Below are 14642 nucleotides of genomic sequence, written 5' to 3'. Positions count from 1 at the left end.
GGCAAACAACATTTGACTCAAACAACTGGAAATGACAAAGAGGTTTGATTTTATATACTATTTTGTTATGGCTGATTGCTCAATGACCTAGCATAGAAGAATCAACAAGGCATTGTATTTGTCTTGCTAAATAAAATAAGAGTAAACAAGAATGCTGTAGGTGAGACTACGTGATCCTAACACACTATCCTAATAGTTAGGCTGTCAGCGGAATTTCAAATTTTGACAACTCTTGCCACCCAAACTATTAAACTGGAAAGCAGAAAATAGTTATTGTAAAAACGAAAGAGAAAAATGACTATAAAAAATCTTCTAAACAATAATTGCTATATGATTTATGGCCCAAGCTACTAAACCGGAAAATAGAAAATGAAGTATGTTATAGTAAAAATAGACAACACAAACTTTCTATTATATCGAGCAACAACTGAGACAGGACACACGACACATTTGCTGAGTGCCACGGTGCTGCTTTCATAAACCGGTGTACTAAAATATAAGGAATGAATTGCAAACGCTGCATAAATGCAGGCAAGATATAACATATCCAAGTGCCTCAAAAGATTCATGAAATCTGCCTGCTTTTTAATCCTATTTTCCCACAAACTTTTAAAAGTCCCAAAGAGTAGACATAGCAGAAGTATTAGTTGCTGGGTATTTTCAGTTTGACTATGAGCTCCTCTTTGGGAAAATGTGGATACACGTTTCAGAGAATTTAGCCTAAGGGAATTCAGAGCAGCCAGCAAAGCAGGACACAGTTCTCACATTCTTGGCGATACAGACATCTTGTCAGAAAAATTCTGCATGTTTCACACATTTGCAAAGGAGAAAATAAAATTTCTCCTAGTTTCTCCCAAGAGTTCTCTAATACTTGCAGTGGTCAGCAATAGCATTCAAAAATATTTCCAGATGTAAGATTTTCTTGAGTAGCATAAAGTGTGTGAAATGTTGGGCAATTACACAGTTAGTAGTGGATGTAGCAAATCGATAACACAAAACTGGCCTTACCTTCTCTCTCTATGTGAATATGGAACCCATCAAAGGCAGTGGGGGGTTTTGGTGGTAACCAGCTCAGTATCATTTGCACAGGGAAGACAGAGCCTGATGCTGACTTCTCTGCCTCGCTGAGTGTGCTGTTGGTGCTGTATTCCACGGGCAGGACGCTGACGAGCTCATCTTCACTCCCAGGAGTGGCAGATGCACTGTCCCACCAATACGGCTGAGAGGTGCTTTCATAGTCACTGACACTGACATCAGGCCAACCCGAAGAAATGTTCACAGAGGGTTCAGGAGCTTCCTCTGAAAAATGGAAGAGTTTGTCTTTTTCTGTCGTGTCTGGTGATCGCAGGAACGATTCCTCTGGGAAACTGCCACTCTGTTCTTCCCAGTTGTTTTTGTTCAGGTTCACAATACGAACAGAAATATTTCGAGGTGGATAAGGAGCTGTCAGAGAAGATTTTCATGTTCAGAAAATTCTGTTATACTGATGACTGAATCAATGGCTGAATCAGATGTACTAAACAGAGGTCATTTCACTCTTGTAGGAAAATTAGTCTTTAAGCATGTGTATCTAGTATTTTGTGGAATATATGTATACATGTATATTCTAGCATATTCTCAGCACAATTAAAGTATATTATACTTACTAAGCAGTAATTTAATTATTTCTAAACCAAAGTTGTTAAAATGCTTTTAAATTTTATCATAACCTCACTTTAGAAGAAGTGCCTTTATATCTGGGTCTATATATATCCATACATATATATGTAAAGAGTACATATAGAGAGAATACATACATTCTCTCTATAAGGGAGAATCTCTTCTCCCCTGCTGATAAACAAGTTTATGTCTCTATTATAACCTGCTTTGCACTCTGTCTTGCATTACTGCCATCTGTGCTGCCAGTCTGGAGGACAAGGGCCTTATATTCACCAACTAACAGTTGCTTAATGATGTTTCTTTATTTGAATTACGCAAGAAAAATGCAACTAGAACCTTCAAGTTGAAAGTGGTAAGCAGTTCTTTAGGAGAAATACTTTCCTTATTTTGGCCCAATTAAAGAGAAGCTTGACGGGCCTGGTGGTGTAGCCTAGCAGCTAAAGTCCTCGCCTTGAACACCCCAGGATCCCAAATGGGCGCCTGTTCTAATGCCGGCGGCCCCGCTTCCCATCCAGCTCTCTGCTTGTGGCCTGGGAAAGCAGTCGAGGACGGCCCAAAGCTTTGGGACCCTGCACCCAGAGGCACCTGGTTTCCAGCTTCAGATCGGCATAGCATCGGCCATTGTGCTCACTTGGAGAGTGAATCATCGGATGGAAGATCTTCCTCTCTGCCTCTCCTCCTCTCTGTGTATCTGACTTTGTAATAAAAATTAATAAATCTTTAAAAAAAGAGAGAAGCTTGACACATTTCAAATGTTTCTGGTTGATTAATTTGCTCACTTCATTCTCCATTGGTAGAAAATCTGATTTTGATTATTAAAAGTATTTGCTTACTCTTTAAGCCTAGGAAACAGATTCCAAGAGCACTTCAAGTACTTAATGGGAGCATAGACTTAAAAGGAAATTTTATCTTGGTGCAAAAAGGTTTGAAATTGAGAAATGCTTGTTTCATCCTATATATTTTCATAAATCCTTTCATGATCCCTCATAAACATATACAAAAATTTTTCTGTGCCAAAATAGACTTATTTTTAAGTTTCATTTTCCACAATGTTTTGATATATCCTTGTACTTCTTAGAAGGTACAAATAAATGCCATCTAAGTTCTGTATGTATTCACTAACACTGATTCTTCAGAAGACTTACCAGTTCGGTGCTGTTTGGGCTCATGACTGACGCCGCTGTACTCTACGAGTGTGCTTTTATTAAACGTTGCCTCAGAGACCAGCTGGAAGGTGATGTTACTGTAACACATTCCTGGCAGCCAGTGATTAAATACTGTTTTCCCCTTAAAGAAATCTGGGAGGAGAGCAGTTGATGCCATTAAAGAGATTGTCCTCTGAAACATCACATGTTTCCATAAAATATCAACTAATTACATCTAGGTACCCATAAAATAATATTTCCTGTAATATTTTCTGAACTTCTGGCAAGGTAATTTATGAGGAATTAGTGAAAGGCTCGGCTTAAAACTTCGAGTTTTAAGAGTCAACATTGAGATTTTCTTTTTCTGCCAGAATTCCTAAGGAACATGACTGGAGCTAGAATTTTATGGTGAGTATCATCTCATATTTTATGTGAAGAAGATGATAAATAGAAATCGTGGAGATTGAGTCTATGCTAACCATATACGTTAAGATGAAAAAGCACTTTGTTACTGTATGACGATAGTAAATATAAATTTTGTGACCAATGTTTTCACGTATCTAAGTCACCTTGTCTTAAAAGCAGACTGCTTTATCTGCCGTTTGGCAGATAGCACTTACTCAAAAAACAAGAAAATAATAGTTTAGTTTCTATTTGGAAAACATTAAATAACATAATAATAAATTTAAAAATCCAATTAAAAGTGAAAGAAGCTAAAAGTACTTCTTATTGAATTAAAAGCTAAAAAATATTTTTAAATTACTTAAGCATGGAAGCATATTCATTTATTTTTAGATTGAGTTTAATTCATTAATTTTTAAATCGAGTTTTCAACTCGATGGAATTTTGGGTAATCACCATTCACTCATGGATTTGTTTTTGCATGTTATAAGAAAATAAAATCCAGTTTGACCTTTTTCACATATTTTCACCCTGAAAATAAAGAATGAGATAAATTATAGGGTTCTCTTTACTTTTAAAAAGTTTTTAAAATTCTGTAACCATTGCACTGATTGTAATCCATGTCTCTTGAAAAGAAAATCACATTGGGCAGGAATTTGTAAAAGCAGTGAAGAGAATGGCGTTCTCCTGGACATCATGTCCCACGTGACTTGGACCCATCGTCCAGCAACTTGCTACTGTCCCCAGTTACAGCTGGCCAAGTTTTGATATCACTCTGTACCAGCGGTACAAAAAATGTATTGTCTTTGCATTTGAGAATATTCTTGGAGCAGCCCCAACTTTGGGGAAAGCAGCTCTGTAATTGCCAGTGTTAGAAGTATTTTTCTATCTAAGAAGGAAACAGGTAAGATTGCTTGTATTTTGTATTTGTTTCCTGCACTGGCTCATTGCGTTTGGCAAGAAGATGTAAGTGATTGCAATTGGAGTATTCCCCGTGGTGTACATGCGACTGGTGATTATTCATAAACAAGACACTTTATAATTCCTTAAAACAATATTTTGTGAAAGAATACTATTTTTATGATTTATTTATAGATTACATGGTGAGTTTTAAAACCCCTTAGAATAAGAAATCATTGGGGAAAAGTCACATGGGTAGTAACAGTTATCACTCATTCTGCACTCTCTCTGCTGCTTACCTTTATACAGCATTGTCCGGAAGGCTTTCCCTTCCCAGTAGCTTATGTTCACCCTCGTGAAAACATTATATTTTTCTGGATAATGAATTTCAAACAAGACTCCTGTTTCAGGAGCAGGCTTATAATCATATATTGAAACACTGGTTACTGGTAGAGGTTCTACAGGGGGAGGAAGGGCAATGGAGAAAAGGCAGAAGGGAAAAAGAAAGGGCATCATTAACATTTGGAAGGGTCAAGGTTCACACTTATTAGAACTGCTCATGTCATTCTACTCTCTTCATGTGGGATGAGTGTTTTTCCTAGCAGTGATTGATAAAGTAAATTTCATATGGAATTTTCTGCTTTTTCAAAAGCATTCATATTCATTTGTTCATTTACCTTTTGCAACAACCATGGGCTTTAAAAAGAAAAAAAAAAGATTATCTCTATTCGACTGATAAACACAATGATACGTTAAACACTGTAAATTGCCTGTCACAGGGAATTTAACAAACACCTGATAAAAACTATGTCTTCACACTTCTCACCCATTTCTACCCATGGCAGGAAAATGTGGTGCTAATGACAGACCAGTAACACAAAATACATTTTGACTTTGAACATGATAAATATTTATGTGATCACTTATTTTTTCATATGAACTTAGATCACATTTTTGCTACATTAAGTATAAAATTGAAAAGCATCCAGTGATTTGAAAATTATAGTCTATGCTATGTATCAAGCCACCCTTTTTACAGAAATTCTATCTTGATGGAGTTGTTAATTCATCACAAAGCTTTAAAGAAATACTTCAAGATTATGATTGATAAATGTTTACATCTCTTTCACATCTCAGTCTGGCTCAACATTCTTGTAAAATAATAGGTTTGAAGAAACTGCTGAGTAAGTTTTAAGCTACAGTCATTTTATTCAGAAAGCATTTTTAATAATTTTAGAGTCAGCTATTATATTATCTAAAAATGATGCTCATTCCAAGTTTTAGAATTAAGAGGATACTTAAAATCCTCCAAATCCTAAACCAAACCAATATCCTTGGCTTAAGTTTCACAGTTCTAAAATTTCAGTTTCAGAACGAATGTGACAACACTGTAGGCTATGTCTCTACCAGTCAGCGATCCTAGCATCACAATGTGCCTAAGAAAGCAGTGGACGATGGAGCAAGGCAGAAAGATGGCCCTGCCACACACATCGGTGGCCACAACAAAATCCCTCTGGCCTTCGGCTTCAGCTTGGTCTAGCCCCAAGAGTAACAAACATTTCTGAAGTGAACAAGTAGATGGAAGCCTCCCTTTCTCCCTCCCCTCTCCGTCTTTCTAATTAAAGACACATGTTAAAGCATGATATTTGCCTGCTTTTCCCTGCCTCATCCCACTTCTGGTCCTCACCAGAGTTCTATGTGTTGGAAAGAGTTAGAGGACCACTCAGTCTTTCATGCCCTCCAGCATGACATCTGCACATCCAAGCCACAGTCGGTCTTTGAAACTCAAGACTTACCTGAAGATTTATTTATTGCTTCTTCTGCTTCTTCTTCTTTTTCTTCTTCTTCTTCTTCTTTTTTTTTTTTTTTTCTGGAGGGAGCATTGCTGCAAGCTACTTAAACTTCAAACTGAAAGCATTTCCTTAATAGCTCTTTACATGTTTGCTTTATTTATTTCCTTCAGCTTCAACACTGAGGTCAGCTGTCAGTTCCAAAGTCCTTACCCAGAGGTTATCCATGCATATTCAATCAAGGATTACCATTTTCAGTGGAACTAAAAAACACAGTCTAAAAACATTTCCCTCTGTCTCCAGCTTCTTGCCACATTACTTTTCGTTTTTGAAATTAAGTGGTGTCGTGTGAACCAGAGCTGTAATTACTCACACAAATTTTGGTGATGACAAGGTTAAAACCTAGACTAACTTAATACTTTCCCTGCCAGTCATTCCACTGTACTTTCACTTTTTTTTTGTTTGTTTTGTTTTAGCGACCAGGCTGTACTGAATAGAAAAAGAGGGTTGTAAGACAATATGAATAATTTATCATCATTGTTTATTAGTCATTTTCTTGTCTTCTGGTCTTAGTCTTTCAGAAATGAAAAGCATGATAAAAGTTTAAACCTACTGTATGCCACCTTTCTCCTACCACTGAAATATACCTATTAATGGTGCTTCAAGTTAGACTTAGGGTCTTCAAAGTGTAGGATTTGTTTTCACCTGTATGCTTGGTCTAACTCATTCATTCCTGACACAGCAGGTATACAGATTCTCCTTTAGTATTTTGAAAATGCTGCTTTTGTTGTTGTTGTTATCTTGCCCCAAATCATGCAGAAGAGAAGATGTCCCTTGTAGATAGTATCTTTTTCCTTTCTTTTTCAGTTTGTTTACTTGCTTTTATTTAGTCTTGATAATCTGATGTTACTTTCAATTACCCTATGCCAGGTACTTGGCTTTGTCTGCCAATGTTTGGAATTGTGCCAACCTCAAAGGCTCAGATATTCTTCTAGCCGTGCTTCTAACGCTATGCTCAATTCTTCAGTTCCCCTTTCCTTGGACTCTCACATTTCCCGGTCTGTAGTCTTTCCCACTCCCACGCCTATGAATTGTCTCACTTGGCTAAACTCTGGGGTGACTGTACACTATCACCGTCTCACTTACTAGCTTTCTTAAATTGTTATTCACATAGAATCTGTGACATCTATTGCTGTTTTCAATTAATTTTAAATTCAGCCAGCTAAATAAGTTTTAACTAGCTTCATTGATTTAAAATCTAATGAACTTAAGAATGTCGTTTTTCAATTCTAAAAGTTTAGCTATGTACGTTTTTATTTTATTTCTGCCAGTTTCTCTTTCATTATTCCCTGACCTTTCAAAATAGATGTGATTCTTACACATATGCCTTTGAACTTCAAAATCATACTATAATTTTTTGTGTGTGAAATTTCCACGTGAGCTATCATTTGAAATGCTGCAGTTGCTTTGAAACATATTATTTTTTTTTTTTAAAAAAAGGTTTCTTCTGGCATGTTTAAAAATGTGCTATAGGCTCATTTCATTCCTTTTTATTCTGCCATTTCTTTTTAAAACTTTTCTTTGCTTACTTGAAAAGGGAGGAATCATCTATCTATTGATTTACTTTCTAAGTGCCTGCAATGCCTGGAGCTGTGCCAGGCTGACATTGAATGTCTCCCTTGTGACAGACCAGGAATCCAAGTACTGGAGCCATCATCAGCTGCCTCTGAGGGCAAACATCTGCAGGAAGCTAAATCAGAAGCAGAGCAGGTGACGTGGGCACCCCAGAGCTATACCCATTGCATTAAATGTGCACTACCTTTCCTTCATGAAGTAGTGCTTATTCCCTGATTTTGAGGCAGTGAAGCCTTTGTGTCCTCTTGGCCCACATAAGTCCCATGTCTAAAATAAGACCTGTAGCACTGTTACAGATTCTTGATATTGTAGATGACATCGTGCTCAATAGAGTCATGCACTGAGACAGAGGGTGCCTAGGTTTGGTCCTGTGTACCCTTGGGCCTCCATATATAAATGTTTTCACCAAACAGGGGTTATCTTGGCTGTATGCAGAGAGGCTGGTTTTGTGCCTTGTCTAGTGTGCCTTTCTAGGTTGGGGGCCACACTCACTGCTATTTTCCAGATCTGGAACACACAGAATGCGTTGCTTCCTCACTTGGAGTTTTTATTTGTTTGTTTGTTTTAAATCCTTGGATCCATGGAGACACTTATCTTGTCCATGAACTTTGTCAATGACTTCTGGTTCTGCTTTTGCTTTTTGGTAATGGGAAGACTTTTATGACAGGCAAGAATTTCCCAGGTTTGGAAAATGCAGTAGCCGGGACTTGATATTGGAAACTACAGCTTAGCCCACCTCTCCACAATGCCAGGCCCTGTAATGCCACTTGCTATTAAAAGTAGAACTTTGAAGCTAAGAATAAGTTGTCCAATGTTTGACTGTTTGACAAGAATAATCATTTTTCAAGACACATGAAAACCATATAAAAAACAGAATTTGTTGTCTATAAAGTTTTATCAGAACTCAATCATACCAATTTGTTCATGTTTTTTCTTTGACTGCTTTTGTATCAAACCAGTGGGATGAATTGCTGCGTTATACTTAAAGTATAACATACTTATTGGTTAGTTATTCAAAGAAAAAATTGACTAATTCCTGGGATAATCCACAGATCTGAAAGTGAAGATTCAGAGAAAGCAGTCTTCCACCCAAGTCTACAAATAAGGTTTCAGTATTCCTTTAAATATGCTTTGAACCACTCTTCCAAAAACTGCTTAAAAACCCATCCAGGATTCAAGTTCTTGTGACTTGCAGTTCTGTTCTAAGAGTCAGCATTTCCTCCACTTACATCTGATGACATCCTTTCTTGCATCTGGCATTAGTCCTCATCACGTTTATGGCAAGGTCTTTGCAGTGTCTCTAGGTCCCCTTGCTCTAACTGTCCCGTTGGCTGCTGCTTGCCTCTGTAAGTCCTCACAGCTCAGCCCTGAGCCACGCGCTGTGTGCCTCCAACCTCTACACAGTCCTTCCCGAGGACTCCGACTGCAACACTTCCCATCCTTTATCCTATCATTTTTTCGTGATTGTTTTGTCTGTGTTTCCAAGCTTCCTCAGGGGAAAGGCACTCTATCTCATGTAATCCCTTTGAGCATTTGTATTTTTTCTAATAGTTTGTGGTTGTCCTTTCCACCGTAGTAGAACAACATGGACTATATTTTCATTTATCTTTATTTCTCTGGCACCCAGGGTGCAGCACAGAAAATGTACCCAATCAATGAAATAAAAATCATGAGCGGATGTTATTTCTAATACGTTTATAGAGAACATGAACTTTGTACAGCATCTCCATGAATATCCCGCAATGCCTACAGTCACCACATTCACAACCTTACTGACATGGGAGGCAACTGTTTGTGTACAACATTTCCCAATTTCCAAACAATTTTTGCCAGGCACTATTTTGTCCACTAGAAAAGTACTTTTTCCCTCTGAAGTGTGCACAGTACACTGAAGGTTCTCAATTAATTAAATATTAACCAGAGCCTAAGGGCTGTGAAACTCCTTTGAACCGGCCAAATGACTCGGTTGTTGCTGAATATGTTCTTTGCTGGTTTCTCAGCTTTCTCTGAAACTGACAGACTCAAAACAGCTATAACAAAATATCAAAGGACTGCCCCAGGGCTAATTGCTTTGTCACTGTTCATTTCATCCAGACAAGCATCCAACATACAATATATGACTGCAGGAGCAATGTGTCAACTCTGGGAGCAGAATACCACAAACGCACTTTAAATTTAAAAAAGGTGGGGCTGTTTCCATTAAAGAATAAAGATGGCAGAAATTTATCATTAAACTGTCAAGGAATGATCATTTCAGAGCTCAAAAGCCATCTTGGTCCTCATGTACTTTTATTCCCTCTGTTATAAGAGGAAGCTGAAACCCAAGTGTCACCTAATGCAACCTTACCTTCTAACATTATAGAAATGCTTGTACATTAATTCCCAGTTTTTATATTTGCCAAGCACGATGGCTTCAGATGTCTGAGATAATGTGATGAAACCATTTAAACTAAGATGAGCTACCACAGCTCACCAGTAATTTATAAAAAGTTTGCTTACTTGTTCTTACTTATTTGAAAGGCAGAGGCAGGGTGGGGAGAGAGATCTCAACCAGTGGTTCACTCCCCAAATTCCTTCAGCAACTGAAGCAAGCAAAGCTAAGAGCCAGGGGTTCATTCTAGGTTTTTTAGTGAGGAGCAGGAACAAATCACTATTGCCATCACCTACTGCTGCCATCACATTTGAATGCGCAGGAATTTGGAGCTAAGAGTGGATCTGGGACCCAAAACCAGATACTTGCACACAGAAAGTGGATGCACAAAATGGAGCTTTTCACCCCTCTGTCGGATGCCCACTCCTGATGATAACTGTAGTTCAAAACAGATCAGTTGGAAGATACTTTTTCTTGAGCACAAAGCAGAAGCTTTAAGGTACTGCGAAAAGAAATAAAACTCTTTCCCTCGAAGGGCCTTGGGAAAGACCCTACTCTTTTGTGGGGTTGGTAGAAAAAAACTTTCTCACTCTCAAAAGAGAGGCAGAAGCTTTGCTGAGCCCACGATCCTTAGCTAATCCTAAATGGAGTTCTGCTGCTACTGAAAAAGAGGCAAGCACCATCCTGATGCTTAGATTTTGCCTGTTTTTCTAGTAAAGTTACTGTTGAGAAGGCTGCACCAAGAAACTCTTAAAGCTGAATTGAGAGACCCCAAAAACACTTTGGCACCACTAAGTGAAAAGAAACAGTAAACCATTGCTGGGAAGCCCTCTGCAGAACAGGTGTTCTAGATGTGCTGAAAGCTCCGGGCAGAACCAGGACACAGAAATCTTCTCCACTACTGCTGACATCCTATCATTGGAAGGATTTCAAATCTGTGATGAACCAAACATGTCTAACACTTTAAGCCTTTGAATTACTCACTAGATTGACTTATCCTCACCACCCACTATCCATTAATAGCCTAAAAATATAGTAAGTTTAAAATTAGCCTGATGAATACAGTCATGTGTTATTTGATGCATCACCAGCTGAATACATAGTTGGGAATATCACAGAGTACAACTACACAAACTTAATACTGCACACCCATGCCATGCGCCATATTTTTTATGATCCCAGGCCACAAACCTGCACAGCATGGGAGTGTACTGAATATAGTTGTCTCTTGTAACACAGTAATGTTGGTGCAATTTTAAAAAAATCTACATAGTCTGTATTAGAATCACCACAAATAGTAGGGTGCTATGATGGCTGTGACATTACTGGGCTCTGCTAGGATTTTATGAGAACACTACTGTGGAGCACATGTCAATGTTGTACACGACTGTAATGACATTACATAATGATGGTTAAGAACTGTGCTATCCAGACAAGCAGGCACTGGCCCACAGGGCTCTTGAGAAATAATCATGAGGCTAATGCAGCCGAGGAACTGAATTCTAAACCTGATTTAACCTTCATTAATTTATGTTCAAGTGTCAGTATGTACGTAAATATTTATATTGTTCATATGTAGAAATAATAGGAGATTGAGTACTATGAATTAGTAAATATTATTAAGACTAATTTCACTCTTTCTATATGTCTACTGGAAAATTTTACATTACATATATAGCTAACATTTTCACTGTTATTGAATAGTGATGGTCTAAACAAGCCCCTGGAAAGACAGAAGGCTTTTTTGACTGGAGATAAAGTCAGACCAATGCAATGCTGACCACAGAAAAACCATGTACACCATAAGGACACAAATAGGTTAAAAATAAAAGTATGCCATGGAAATATTTACCAAATAAAAACCTTAAAATAGCTATATTAATGATTACAGAACAGACTTCAACAGCATGCAAAAAACGTGGAGTCAAGAGGGGCATTATGTATAGACAAAAGGATCAGCTGAACAAGAAGGCACAGCAATCCTAAGAGTATTTTCATCCAACAACATAAATGCAAAACTCTAAAACATTTGCACAACCTAAATGAAGTGACGCTTGATGAGTCCATTGCCATAGGTGGCGACTTTCATACTTTCCATCAGTCATTAGACCAGAACATCATCAAAGGTATGGAAGATCTACTCAATCAATGTGACATTCACTGAAACGTCATCCAACAAATATTCACATAATACACAGAAAAGTAGACCCCATGCGAATCTCAACACGTCCAAGATCACACCACTACTTGAAATAGATTCTCTGATCACACCACTACCTAGAAATCAATGCCAAGAATGGATTCTCTAAAATTTTCAAGCTGTTTGCACATTTGCACACAGGTCAAAGATGAACTCCCAGGGCAAACAGAATGTATTTTTAATAGAATTCACGGCCAGTGCTGAAATAGTAATGAAGTATTCCACAAGGCTTTTTGGAAACGCTTGTTATATTTCTTCACAAAACAATATTAAACAGCTGAAATCTCTAGCTTTTGTCTAGTTAACTGAGGTCAAGTGCATGCTAATAAATGTTAAGTTGGCAACAGTCATGACAGTCCTATATTCTGCTTTGCTTTTTGACTTAAAATTTTCCCCTAGCTTCCTCCTGCTATTTGCTCAACCAACTAGAGCTAATATTTATTGATTTCCCAGAAAGCATTAAGGTTTAGACTGTATGTTAAAGAATCCATGAAAATGAGTAAGGCAGCATTTCTGATTTTATATTGTAAACACTGTCAGAGGATACCTCAAAAAGGTTTTAGAAAAAACTAAATTAAAAGGTGATTCCATTGCAAATAATTTCAAATTCACAGTTTTTTTTTCATTATCTGCATTTTCATTGGAGTTTGGTAGTCATTGATATGCCTACAATTTATTGCATCTCTTCTTGTCTTCATTTTTTTTTCTGGAATTTGTTTATGACTGTGTTCTTCCAGGTAAGATTTTTTTTTTTATTGCACACCTCTAATTGGTAGATTTGTTCATTATGTTTCTAAACCTTGAAGGCCCTGGATCTTTGCCATGTCTAAATTTTTAGGACTCCATCCTGATTCTAGGACTCTGCCATGGAGATTTTAGTGAAGTTTGAGAGATAGAGTTAAAATAACATCTTCCAACTTTGTTCTGAGTTCCTGCTTCTCTCTCATCATAGCAGACAGCATCACTACAACCTTTCCCTTAACTATGACCATAATGATCCCACTTGGCCCACATTTTAAAAATAGCAGTCATTGGAAAACTTACACTGAAGAGAATGGCGAAAAACTAGAACTCCAGAGTCACTAGATGGCTCTAATTATAAATTCTACTGTCTTCAAAATAGAATTTTTTTTCTCCCAAACCTTAACATATGCACTGTTATCTCTTTCTTGAGATCAGATACGAATGTGAGAATAAAGCAAAAATCACTTTTCAAAACTTCATAAGACCAGTCTTAACTATTATTATTACCTTTTTCTTAATGTGAAAGGCAGAGTTACAGAGAAAAAGAAGGAAAGTGAGCAAGAGTGAGAAACATCTTCCGTCTCTTTGTGTACTCCTCAAATGGCTACAATGACCAGGGCTGGAACAGACCAAGGACAAGAACCTGGAGCTTCTTCCAAGTTTCTCACATAGGTGAAAGGATCATAGCGCTTGGTTCAGCTTTTGCTGCTTTCCCAGGAACACTAACAGGGAGCTAGATTTGAAGTAGAACAGCCTGGCCTCAGGATCTGACCCCATATGGGACATTTACAATGCTAGCCTTTGGTGTAAATTCTTTATTACACAGACTACTGAAGGTTAAAAAGCCAATGATATGTTTCCCAGGCATTTTTCTTGCACACTGGATACCAAGGCTATTTTGAGGGTGATAAAGACATCTTGTTCTCTCAGGTCAAAGGCAATCATCATATCTAAGAAGGGTAAACATGACTAAATTCACTGTTGTCAAAAATCAAACTTTTTACTGTAGGAATATATATGTTCTGGGAAAAAAATCAGATAATTTATGATTATATTATTATTAAGTAGTATAGGAAGACATTTCATGGGGCCAATCATGATTTAAAAATTATCACTCCAGGACCCAATGCGATACCGTAGCAGTTGAAGTCCTTGACTTGAATGTGCTGGGATCCCATACATGTGCCAGTTCTAATCCCGGTGCTCCACTTCCTATCCAGCACCCTGCTTGTGGCCTGGCAAAGCAGTCAAAGATGGCTCAAAGCCTTGAGTGCCTGCACCCGAGTGGGTGATCCGGAAGAAGCTCCTGGTTCCTGGCTTTGACTGGCTCAGCTTCAGCTGTTGCGGCCGCTTAGTTAGTAAACCATCAGATGAAAGATCTTCCTCTCTCTCTCTCTCCTCCTCTCTGTATGTCTGACTTTGCAATAAAAAATAACAGCAATAATAATAAAAGTATCACTCCAGGGTGGCCATTTAGCACAGTCGTCAGGCAACCGCTTAAGGTGCCCACAGTCCAGTATAGTAGTGACTGAGACCTGGTCTGCTCTCAATTCTCTCAACTTATGCAGAGCTTAAAGGGCAGCAAGTAATGAATCAAGTGATCGGGTCCTTTCCACCCATTCACCCATGTGGGAGACCTGGAAAGCTCCCTGGCTCCTGGCTTTGACCTGGCCCAGCTGTGGTTGCTGCAAGCGCTTGAAGAATGAACTAACCGATGGAAAACCTGTTTCAGTTTCCTTCTTTCTCTCTCCCTTCCTCTCTGCTTTTCAAGTTAAATCATAAAAATCAAAAGCATG

At 38.1% G+C, this 14642-nt stretch overlaps 1 protein-coding gene across 2 annotated transcripts in view; it reads right to left on the bottom strand.

Moving 5' to 3' along the window:
• PTPRO (protein tyrosine phosphatase receptor type O) overlaps positions 1 to 14642 on the bottom strand; it is a 148076-nt gene that overhangs the window by 57420 nt on the left and 76014 nt on the right. For both annotated transcript variants that reach the window (XM_040967469.1, XM_040967476.1), the window contains 3 exons: positions 4406 to 4564; positions 2805 to 2957; positions 1009 to 1443 (listed from right to left, as the gene is read on the bottom strand). In XM_040967469.1, the coding sequence (XP_040823403.1) occupies positions 1009 to 1443; positions 2805 to 2957; positions 4406 to 4564 (747 nt within the window). The remainder of the gene's footprint in view (positions 1 to 1008; positions 1444 to 2804; positions 2958 to 4405; positions 4565 to 14642) is intronic.

This window comes from Ochotona curzoniae, unplaced genomic scaffold (assembly GCF_017591425.1).
Source record: "Ochotona curzoniae isolate NIBS_2020 unplaced genomic scaffold, NIBS_Ocur_1.0 contig_1482, whole genome shotgun sequence".
Classification (NCBI taxonomy): domain Eukaryota; kingdom Metazoa; phylum Chordata; class Mammalia; order Lagomorpha; family Ochotonidae; genus Ochotona; species Ochotona curzoniae.
Note: the sequence above shows the minus strand (reverse complement) of the source record. Positions and strands in the feature narration are given on the sequence as shown.